General features: G+C 28.7%; 1 protein-coding gene across 1 annotated transcript; it reads right to left on the bottom strand.

Moving 5' to 3' along the window:
* Positions 1 to 10: 10 nt before the first annotated feature.
* On the bottom strand, positions 11 to 12,124 carry LOC117169410. The gene is made up of 4 exons (XM_033355779.1): positions 12,022 to 12,124; positions 8,705 to 9,221; positions 5,662 to 6,263; positions 11 to 1,953 (listed from the first exon to the last, which is right to left on the bottom strand). Exons 2-4 carry the CDS (start codon positions 9,216 to 9,218, stop codon positions 25 to 27), a joined length of 3,045 nt encoding a protein of 1,014 aa, XP_033211670.1. The 5' UTR covers positions 9,219 to 9,221; positions 12,022 to 12,124; the 3' UTR covers positions 11 to 24.
* Between the last annotated feature and the right edge of the window lie 111 nt (positions 12,125 to 12,235).

The raw sequence follows: 12,235 nt of genomic DNA, 5'->3' as shown, positions 1-12,235 counted from the left end.
TCGTCAAAATTCTGGAAATTTCCTTCAAGAATTTTTGGAACGTAAAGGTTTAAAATAGCCATTGCCGGAAGAACCAAGATGCGCAGGCCAACTTTGATGAGCAGAAATATCTTTGCAAATTTTTCCTGGTGCCATATCTTCCGGACAAATACACTGGAGTTGCATTCTATAAACTGTCATTTGTCCGAGAGCAATTTTCACATTTTCTCGGTCAATAGCTTCTTCAAAAATTTGGTAATTAAAACCTCGTTCCACGAGACATTCCTTGACATTAATATCGTACTCTGCGAGTTGAAGTTTCCTCCCCAGGTCTTCTTCCTTCCGTCGAATGCAGTCCAGGTCTTGCTGAAGAAGAACAATCGGATTTTCGGTCGCCGGAAGCCAATAAGTCGAGAATAAAAGGTCAATCGAACGTTTTTCCGAAGACTTCAAAGAAGGAAGCAAAATTCCAGTAGGTGGTTGTCTCTGGACTCCTGTCGCGATATTTCTCAAACCTGTCTCTGATGACCGTTTGCGAATTCGCTTTGCTCGATAGAGTTCCTTCTGTTCTTCTTGCTCATTTTTAAGAACAATTTTCTTCTTCTTAAGCGTTTTCTTCCCTGGAATCTTTTCTTTCAGTTTCTTAACAAGCTTGATTGTTCTCTCATTTCCATTCTGGAGAATGATAGGTATTTCTTTCTGACCCAAAGTTTTCTCTTCAAAAGCTTCCCTCGGTGAAGTTTTTTTAGTTTGTCTCGTCTCCCGTTTCCGTTTATCATCGGGCACTTCCTCTGGGTCATCAGTAAAGTCCACGTCTTCAGACATGCTGAAATAATCAGAATCCTCGTCAAGAGAATTCGACCTGTTAACCGGTTCCAAAGAATAATATCTTCTCGTCTGACCATTCGTGTAATCCATACTAGGATCGAGTTTATTTTGTACGTCGTTGGTGTCGTTATTGACCTTTGGAATATTTTCACTACGCTGGGCACGAACTTCCGATTGTGGCAAATCCAAACGCTCGGTTCCATCATCATACAAAACGTCGTATACTTTTTTTGGACGCATATTCTCCCATTTATCTAAACCTCTCAACTCCTCGGCAATGTTCATTGCATCCGGAACTTTATCCTCAAAGTTTAAAATTTCCGGTTCCACGTCTTTGTAATCCTCAAGATCGTACTTATCATCCCTTTCCTTTAAAAAGTCGTCATCAAGCTCATATTTGCTCTCTGGCTCGATAACTTTCCCAAGTTTTGGCGATCGCTCCGCAACATCTTCGCTTTCAATCAATGGCTCATCCAAGGTATAATTTTCAATATAATTTTCAGCAGTTTGACGAGGATCGAAGGAATTGTTGAATTCGAGTTTTTTCCAGTCTTCGGAGAAATATAATGACAGACCGGGAGGACCAACATGTTGGCTAAATGCGTATAAGGAAGAGGTGAGAGTGGAATTGAAACGAAGTTTACAGAGATCGGCTCGCATTTGTGAATTGGTATTCGGGCCTTTGAAAAATTGGTACTTTTCTTTTGAGCCTTTGTGTTTTAGACAATCGGCTGACCAGTGAAGGAACCAATCATTTCCAAATCCTTGGACCGACAGTGATAAGCCGGACATCTGGGCACTCATGCTGTCTTCCATTGGCTCTTCAAGTAGTGGCTTTCCCGTTTTTCCATTTAGGATTGTCGCCACTGTGTAATAATATACTGGAATTCCTGGGCCTATATGGTGTTTCACCATAAAATCGGGGACGTTGTCGTCATCGTAATATCCTGGAATTGGAATGCTGATTACTTCGGAGTTCGGGACTGTGTAGTTCCAGATCTGCTGAAAAGATTTCCCGTCGTAGGCGACAATTGTTGAATTAAACATTGCGGCTACGATGTCTTCGGTTCCGTCGAGAGTTATGTCGACGAGAATTGGAGAAAGCAGGACTCCTTTACCTGCACTGTGATGGAGCTTTTGCAACTTCTGAAAAGAATTCAAGTTGTTATTTGAAGACTTTGAACACGCCCTTAGATTCCATCCATAAATTCCGTTACCAATTTGGGGCTATTTTTGGACTCCCTTCCTCGAATTTTTAACAAAATAGTTAAATTTTTCAACCACGAGAGATGACTTTTCTATTGAAAAGATGAATTTTCTACCAAAAAGGTAATTTTAACAAAATAGTTAAATTTCTAAGCAAATACATGATTTTTAACCCGCGAAGATGAATTTTCAATTTAAAAAGTTAGGTTTTCAACGAAAAATGGAATAGTTAGATTTTCGTGTAAAACATTACTTTCTAACAAACAAACAAAAACCGATTTTTCAAGTAGTTGAATTCAATGAAAAAAGATGAATTTTTAACAAAATAGTTGATTCCTTAACCAAAAAGATGAATTTTCAACAACGAAGATTAATTTTATGACCAAAATCGTTAGGTTTTCATCGAAATAAGTAAACTTTCAGAAAAAGTTACATTTCCAACCAAAAAGCTGAATTTTTAATCCATAAAGATTAATTTTCAACGGAAAGTTGATTATTTATATTTTAAGTTATAAAAACTACTATTTCAACAAAAAGACAAATTTTCAACAAAAGTAAATTTTTCAAGCTAAATTCGAATGTTTCAAAAAATAGTTTACTTTTAAACAGGCAAAGATGAATTTTTAACAAAATAGTTCAATTCTCCACCCAGAAGATGAATTTTTTTCCAAAAAAGACGAATTTTCAACCAATTTTTTTTATCAAAACAGTTTACTTCTAATTTCTAATTTTCTAAGCTGAATTTTTAACCAAAAATATTATTATTCCAATTTTCAGATCAAACAAATTTTTAATTGGATTTTTAACAAAGTAGCTCAACTATATTTCTAATTTTATTTTTATATTTTAATAGATTTTTTTTTAGATATTATTAATAAAAAAATTATATTCATAATTTAGTAATTATATTTTCATATAAAATTTTATTTATTAATATATAAGTATTTTAATTTTCCACCAAAAAAGTTAAGTTGTTAATCCAATAGTTAATTTTTCAACCGGAAAGATGAATTTTCTATTCAAAAGATTCATTTTCTTCCAAAAAAGACGAATTTTCTACGAAAATAGTTTAATTTTTAACAAACAATAAAATAATTTTTTACGAAATTGTTGAATTTCAAGGCAAAAGACAATTTTTCTATTGAATCCAAAATCAATTGAATCCACAATCAATTAAATCCACAACCAAAACAAATTAATTTTCAGTAAAAAAGTTAAGTTTCTAACAACAAATGATGGATTTCCAACAAAGTATATGAATGTTTAACAACCTAGTTAAATTTTCATCCAAGAAAGATCAATTTTTAATGACAAAATATCAGCTCTTAATCAAACATAGAATAGTAACAAATTCAGTTAAAAAAATTAATTGAAAAAAATTAGATTTGAAGAACACAAATTAATTTTTAACTAGAAAAGATTGGTTTTCAACCAAATAGTTGAATTTTTGAATAATGCCAAAGTGTTCAACCCTCAACCCAGCAGTCAAATATTCAACAAAATAATAATATAATTATCAAACAAACAGTAGCCTTTTTAATGAAACGAGCTGAATTTTGAACCAAAAATATAAAATTAAACTTTACGATTAAAAAGAATGAACTTTTAATGAAAAATAGTTGGATTTTCTTAGTGGGATCTATTAATTCAGTATATATTTAATCGTAAAATCGAGAAAAATAGGAAGTTTCTTATAAACAGGGAAATAAAGAATTCTTTAAAAATGAAAAAAGAGGGAATAGGAATAGGAGTGTGAAATCTGAAATAAGAAAGTGATTTTCAAACTTATTAATTTAATATTGAACTATACCGTTGCAGGGCCACTTTTCGCAAAATTTTCAAACTTTCTTAAAATTTATCACCAGGAATAGATTTCCTAATTGCTCAAGAATTTATGTTGAAAAAATGCTTTCGAGAATATGATCAGAATTTAAGCTCGAACAGAGCATTTAAAAGAATTTAAAAAATATATTGTTAAAAAAATATGTATCATAATTACTACATACACTTTTACAAAAACATTCTAAAGTAAAATAAACATATATTTTTTTAAATTACTGAGTTTCTACAGGTCAGGTTATTTCAGAGAGTCGGGGAATGTCAGGGCAAACCTGATTAGGAAATTTTCAAAAAACTAAATTTCAAATTAATTTCATTATTACGGTTGAAAATCGCAAATACTTCTTTGAAAATTAATATCTTTTGGTGGAGGATTCAAACTATTTTGTTAAAAATTCATCTTTTTCGGTTCAATTAAACTATTTTTGGTTAGAAAATTAAAATATAGAATATATATAAAGAATATTTAAGCATCTTGTTGACTAATTTCTCTTTTTGTTTGAAAATTCCTTTAAAAAATCAAATATTGGGTTGAAAATGTACGTATTCTGTGAAAAATTCATCTATTTTGGTAGAAAATTCATCTTGTAGGTTGAACATGAGGTTTTTCCTACTTATAATTAATTTTTTTGAATTAAAAATGCAACTGTTTCATTATTTGTCGAAAATTTATATTTTTTGATAGAAATTTGATCTTCATGGTTGAAAATTATACTGTTTTGTTGAAAATTTACTTCGATTTTATTGAAAATTAAGCTTTTTACTGAAAATTTATCTGTTTTAGGTGAAAATTCACCTATTTGTTGAAAATCCGGCTTTTTTGTCGGAAGGGGACCCTCGTTGATTAAAACTTCATCTTTTTCGTCGAAAATTAATTTCTGTGTTTGAAAATTGAACTATTTTTTTAAAAATTCGCTTCTTTTAAATTAAAAATTTAAGTATTTTATTTTTGGTCGAAAAATTATCTTTTTAGTTGAAAATTTATGCATTTGTTTAATTTTGATTTTTTAGTTGAAGATTTATTATTTTAGTTGAAAAACTATTCCATTTTTGGTGGAAAATTTACCGTTTTGATAGAAATGTAATATTTGTCTTTAAAAAATGTTCTGTGTTGTCAAAAATGTAACTATTCTACTTTTTATTAAAAGTTCATTTCTTTGGTCGAAATAAATAATATTTAGTTAAAAATTCGTTTGCTTTTTAAATTGAAAATTCATCTCTTGGGTTGAAAATTCCACTATCTGCTCGAAAATTCATATTTTCGGTTAAAAATTCATCAATATGATTCAAAATTATTTTCTTCGTTTTAGTTTAAAAATAATTTTTTTAATGAATATATAACTGCTGCATTTTTGCTAAAAACTGTCTCTTTCCTGGTACAAAAATTCATCTTGTGGGTTTAAAATTGAATTATTTTGTTGAGAATTAATTTGTTTAAATTGATAGTTTTAACTGAAATTTTTATTTATCTATTTTTGGACAAAAAATCATTTTTTTATGAAAAAAAACTATGTTGTTGAACAATTATTTGTCTAACATTATAACTTTTCTAATTTTAGATTGAAAATTGATATTTCTTAGATGAAAAGGAGTTTTTTTTGGTAGAAAATTAATCTTCTAGGTTGAAAATCCAGCTATTAGTTTAACAATTCATATTTTTGGTTGAAGATTCGTCATTTTAGTTAAAAATTAATTTCTTAGGTTCAAAATTAATCTTTTTTATTTTAAAACTCAGCCCCCCAGCGTTAAATCGGTAATGCAGTTTATGGACGGCCCCTTATGAATAAAAATTAAATTTAAAGTACTTACAAACTCTCCGCGCATTAATTTAGACTGAGCCACAACATATAGACCTCCCGATTGTTTCTGACTATTTGTGACCATAACGAAAATATTCTCGCCATCCGGATGAACAAGAACTTCAGGCGCAACGAATAATTCCTCCGTTTCTGGTAAACCAGCGTTGCGAATAACTTTTCCGGTTTTTCCAGAGATGATGACAACTTCGGAAAGACGTTTTTCATCCACTTGAAGAATATGTGAGGCGACTACATCTCCAATCTCATCATCATCAATATCAGCGATGAATTTAGCGTCGTAGATGTCCAACAAATCACCACGTTCTGATACCGGTAGTTCTTTCCCTTCCCGTGGCATTTCCCAGATACTTTTTCCATCTCGACCGTTCACTGCATGCAAAATTCCTCCACGTCCGGAAATAACACAATCTTTGGTAGAATCGTCATTTAAATCCAGACTGCAATCAACGGAAAATATTGCGTGGCCAGTCCAATGGGTCCAGATTATTTCTCCAGAGTTTCCATCCAGAGCATGAACTCCTCCGAAACAGGGTTTTTGGTTCTCGAAGTAGAGGGTGCAATAGTAATCCGGAGAATCCACTGCATCCAGTCCTAACAAGATTGATATAATATTAGATAACTTTGAAAATGGTATTTATTAACTTAGTTTTTAATAAATAATAACTGAGGAAATATAATCACCTTGTTAATGATAATGGATGACCAAACATAAAAATAAATAACATAACGAAACAAAGATCTGTAAAATAAGAAAGCAAGAAAATTAAATAAACAAAATAATAAGAAACGTGTCAACATAACAAGATCAGGGTGGCCATCTTCATCGCGGAAGAAAATTTCTGATCATTTCGCGGTTTGCAAATATTTTGCATGGTCACTGCAATTAAACATTGAAACTCTTAAAAATGAAAATTATTTCATTTCTAGGAAACATTTTTATTTAAACGCTTAAAGATTTACACGTATAAAATTAAAGCTTTTAACACATTTCCAGGAATTTTTTTTTAAAATAAATGCCATTAAACTGCAAAATTTTCTATTTTTGACTTTTATTAACTAATCAGCTCAAAGATTTCTGGTAAAAAAAATATAAATAAAACATGTCCCTCTTTTAATTCAGTAGACAATTGAAAAAAATTTCCTCCTTTCATATAAATGGTAAAAATAGCCAATTTGCTCTCCGGAAATCCAATGAAGGCTTTTTAGAAAAACTTAAAAAGCGAAATTTCCTCCTTTCGAAATCGATGAAAATCTTAAAAGCAAAAAGCAAAAAAATGTTCCTCTTTCAATTAAAACAAGTATATTAGAAATAAAAATTCCCTTTTTCCAGCTCGATAAAAATCTTCAAAAAATAAAATGTGCCGCTGCCAATTCGACAAAAATTAAAAACTACAATTTCCTTATTTCAAAGTGAATAAAAATGCTCGATTCGGGGGAAAAACTCAAAAGTTCAATTTTAAAACTGTGTAAATTTTTTTTTTAATTCAGAATCGTCTTGTAAAATCAATTATTGTTTAATTTTTGATACACAAAATAGAATTCGATTTTAAAAATCATTAATTAATTTACATTTAAAATTAACCGACTTCAACCATATTTTATGAACAATTTTCCAATTCAAACACTTTTAACTTTCCATTCCAGTAAAAAACTTCCCTCTTCTAATTCAGAAAAGAATTGAAAATCAAAGTCTCTTCCCTTCTAACTCAATAAAAATGTTAAAAAGTTCCCTCTTATGATTCAGAAGACAATTAAAAATAACAAATTTTACCTTTTAACATTAAAAAAATATTAGAAAATAAAAACGGCCTCTTCCAATTCAGAAAACAAAATTTTTGTCTTCCACCTCGATAAAAGAGGTTAAAAATTTCATATATCCTTCTTTTATATTAGAAAAAATTGAGAAATAAAATTCCCTCCCTAAGAACTCGATCAAACTATCGAAAACAAAAAAAATTTCCCTCTTCCAGTTCAGAAAAAGTGGAAACTCAAAAATTAATATCTTTCAATTCAATAAAAATGCTAAAAAGAAAAAAAATGTCCTCTTCCAATTTAGGGTAAAAATTAATAACCGAATTTCCATCACTTCAAACTCTATAAAATCCAAAAAATAAAAAAATCCCCCCTTCAATTCAGGAAACATTGAAAAAAATTCCTCCCTTGCAAATTAATAAAAATGTTAAAAAACAAAATTTTTCTCTTCCAATTCAGAAAAAACGTTAAGAATAAAAAATTGCAACTGTTTCAATCGATAAAATCTGGAAAAACAAAATTACTTTCTTATCAAATCGATAAAAATGTCTGAAATACACAATTTCCCCCTGCCAATTCAATAAAAATGGGTTCGTTTAAAAACTGAAAAAATAAATAAATGAATTGTGAAATACACTTTTTTATACGTAATTACTTTCAATTTGAATTATTTAAATTGTAAATAGTTTCAAATTATTGTTCAATGGTTATTTTTAAATCAAAAAAAAAATTGCTAAGTATTTAAAAATTGCGTTTCTTTAATTTAAAAATTTCAAATTTAATAGATTAAAAATGGAATATTTCGAACTATAACAATATTTAAATAATACTTCAAATTTAAAAAATGCATTCATTTATCAATTTAATATTTTTTAATTAATTAAAAATTGAAAACAGTTTGAATCTATTGATTCTAAATTATTTTAAAATTGAAAATAATTTCTAAACTTTCAATCGGACGTTTAAATTTTGTTTAAATACCAAATAATTTTTAATTTTTAGTTTTTAAAGTCTTCAAAACTGCATTTTAAAATGCTCTAAGTTAAAAATGTGCACTGAAAATAAAAGACCTAAGATAGATTTTCTTTCAAGTTTTTAAATACTATTGAAACTAAACTTTCAAAAAAATTTATCCATGAAATTTGTAATATTTCAAGTGATTGGATAGATTTTTCTTCGAAAAATTTGTAAAATTCCCGGTAAAAAATCAATTTACTTTCATTTCCCGATTTCTCCCGATCTAGTGGCCACCCTGAAGATTATTGTTTAAAAATATGAACCTGTGCTAAATCCGACGATGATATCTTCAATATTATCCCCATTTACGTCGTTGCTTCTCAAAGGCGCCTCTGATGTAAATTTTGGAAGAGTTTTCGTCCAAATGATTTTAGAATTGAGAGAAGTACAAGGAATGGCTTCCGTTTTGTTAACATGAGGTTTTATATCATTTGTAGATATCCACTTTCTTAAGACTGTGAATGGCATTGGGAATAAATTGGCTGTTAAAGCACAAAGGGCAATTAGTCCCAACAAAATAAATAATGCTATCAACCCATAACAAAAAGGAGCCAATAAAACTCTGTAAGGCAAACTGACTCTTTCAGTCATGTGGACACTTTTAAATTTTCTACGGGGTGCCATCAATGGTCTTTTCACGCCGGATTCATCATCTATTTTCAAAATTCCACTCTTCCCATCACGAATGAAAACCTCGTCGTCGATATCACTCAAATCTTCGTCATCGAAGCTGTCACGAACTGCCAACCGTGGCATTTTATTATGTATCCTAGACATTTTCTGAAAAAATAATAGCCAAGTTTTATTAATCTGATGATTTATAACTTATTGTAGTTTCATCATTTAAGGCAACTAATTATTTAAGATTTATAAAAATTAGAAGAATTTAAAATTATATATTAGATCAAGTTAGCTTATTCATAAATAATTATAATTTAAATTATAAATCTGAGAGAATACAAAATTAGGGGTTCGCATATATTTTTCTTTTTTTAAATTCTCTTTTGATAGATTTTGATAAGTGAAGGTTGGCTGTATAGAAATTGCTGAAACCTGTATCGAAAATGAGTTTATTGCAAACAATTTTTAAAAATCACAACCATTATGGTTCAAGGATTTTTTAAATATAATTTTTTGATACAATAATTTTAAAAAGTAGAATACAATTTTAGTTGAAATTTAATATAATGTTTAAGATAGTTATCATTTTTTTCAAACATTTAGCATTGATATTTCGTTAAATTATTATAATTTAAACAGGGTGTGTACTGATTCTTAGAAACAAAATTGAAGAACATTTATAGGTTTTCATTTTTGTGAATAATATAATAATAGTAATAGATAGTTATTAAGAAATTATTGGTTTTTTTAGAAATATTAATATTGCTACTCTGAAGGTTATTTTAGAATACGATAATGTTTTTCAATGTCGGACTTCCAAACGGAATCGCTGTTAAATCTTTTGAAATCTTCCAAAAACTTCTGACAGCGATTTAACTATTTGGAATCTTTGAAATTTGACTGTATACGCATTTGTGAAATTTTTGCAATCCTTGTGAAATCTTTTTAAATCTTCTAAAACATTTTTAAATATTTTGAAATCTTTCTGAGGTCTTTTGAAACCATTTGAAATCTTTCACATATATTTAAATCATTTAAATCTTTGTGATACCTTTAAAATCTGTGAGATCTTTGAAATCTTTGTAACATTTTCTAAACTGTTTTCAAACCCTCTTAAATCTTCCTAAAATCTTCTGAAAAACTTTGAAACATTTTTAAATTGTTTCAAATATTTTGAAATCTGATGTACACCCCTTTGTGAAATCTTTTGAATATTTGTGAAATCTTTGAAATCCTTGCAATTTTTGTGATATCTTTGAAATCGTTGAAATGTTTTCTTGAAAACGTCCAAAATATTTTGAAACCTTTTGAAATCTTTAGAATCTTTAAAAATTGATTATACACTTGTAAATCCTTGCAATCCTTGTAAAAATTAAACAAATTTTTAATCTTTTAAATTCTTGGAATCTTTTGAAATCTTCTAAAATCTGGTGTACAATGCCTTTGCAAATGTTTTTAAATCTTTGTGAAATCCTTGAAATCTTTTAAACACTTGTGCAAAATTTTTTTAAAGCTTTGAAATCTTCGTGAAATCTTAATGAAATCTTTTAAAACCATTTAAAATATTTAAAATATTTGAAATATGATGTAGACGACTTTATACAATCTTGTAAATCCTTGTCAATTTTGTGATATTTTTAAATCATTTTGAAATCTTGTAAATTCTTTTGAAATCTTCCAAAATATTTTTACAACTTTTGAAATCGTTTCAAATCTTTAAAAACTGACTTACACGCCATTGTAACAATTTTTTAATCCTTTTGAAATTTTGGAAATATTTGAGGTATTTGTAAAATATATTTTGAATTTTTTAAAAAATGTTGTGAAGTTCTTTGAAATTGTTTCAAATCTTTTAAATAGTTTAAAATCTGTGAAATCTTCTGAAATCTGATGTAGAACGCCTTTGCGAAATCTTTGGAATATTTGTAAGATCTCTGAAATATTTGGAATATCTTTTGAAACCTTTTGAAATCTTGCCGTACACTTCTGCAATACTCTGAAACCTTTTGAAATCTTCAAAATCTTTGTTATCTGATGTACAAGCCTTTTTAAAATCTTTGGAATCCTTGAAATCTTTCTGAAATCGTCTAAATTATTCTAAAACCTTTTGAAATAATTGAAATCTTTGAATTCTTTGTGAAAATTTTTAAATCTTTTAAAATGGTTTGAAATCATTTAAATATTTTGAAATCAAAACTGGAGTGGTAAACTCCTCGATAATTTCACACACAACTTCACACATAAAACTTTCACATAAAACTTTCTTTACCCGAGTTCAGAAACTTCATATCTCTCGAGGATGTGTTTGTATTTTTTTAAAATCAAAATTGAATTTCTGATCACAATTTAGGTTAGTCATTTTGAAACTGTCAACTTCCACATACATTTCCTCGAACCTGGATTACTTTTTGAAACAAACTTAATTGCGGCGATAATACAACAACACTTCAGATCAGGGGTGATTTTGTTTATCTTGAAAATAGTGAATTCGATTTTACCGAATGTTTTTTCGCTCATTTGAAAACTAAAATTTTTTTATTATCTAGTTCCATACTGCAACTCATCAACTTATCCTAGATTTATAGTGTTCACTTTCTTATAAACAAATAATTTGATGGAAAGGTTTGTACTTAGCTTTTTACTTCATATTGAAATATTGTTTGAAGAATTAAGTTTTTCTTTATAACCTTGACAAACTTTTTCATTTTTCAACTTTTTGTAGCTTCAAGAATATCAAAAAGTGTTGATTGAATTATATATTTGTGATTGCCGACATAAATCACAGTAGGATTTACTAACAATGCTCAAAAAGTAGTTTATGCTCCAAACAAAAATGACAGATTTGTCCGAACTGACAGATAAACACGAAAGGTTAGGTCAACAATGAAAGCATCTTCCTTATTCAACTTTTCAAATAATAATTTTGACAACAATAAAAAAAAAGAAAGAAAAAACTCACGCTTTATTTTATCTTCCTCCTTTTGAAGACTGATATTTTTTTCACCTACATTCTAATGATACTAATGACAGATAATATTTTCGTGACACGTCGCAATACCTAATTCAAGCAAGCAGTCGATATCAACTAACAGGGGTGAATATACAAAAGAAAAGAAAAAATAAGAGGTAACCCCTCCCACAAAAAAATCTTCCTGTATAAGAATTGCTCTCAA

The sequence above is a fragment of the Belonocnema kinseyi genome, chromosome 3, assembly GCF_010883055.1.
Source record: "Belonocnema kinseyi isolate 2016_QV_RU_SX_M_011 chromosome 3, B_treatae_v1, whole genome shotgun sequence".
NCBI classification, from domain to species: domain Eukaryota; kingdom Metazoa; phylum Arthropoda; class Insecta; order Hymenoptera; family Cynipidae; genus Belonocnema; species Belonocnema kinseyi.
The sequence above is the reverse complement of the archived record's forward strand: the minus strand, read 5'-3'. Positions and strand labels throughout refer to the sequence as shown.

Coding starts and splice junctions, on each gene's coding strand:
- LOC117169410 (XM_033355779.1), bottom strand. CDS start 9,218: ATGTCTAGGATACATAATAAAATGCCACGGTTGGCAGTTCGTGACAGC. Junction 6,264..8,704: donor CATCGTCGGATTTAGCACAG/GTTCATATTTTT, acceptor CAATCTTGTTAG/GACTGGATGCAGTGGATTCT. Junction 1,954..5,661: donor AATTAATGCGCGGAGAGTTT/GTAAGTACTTTA, acceptor AATTCTTTTCAG/AAGTTGCAAAAGCTCCATCA.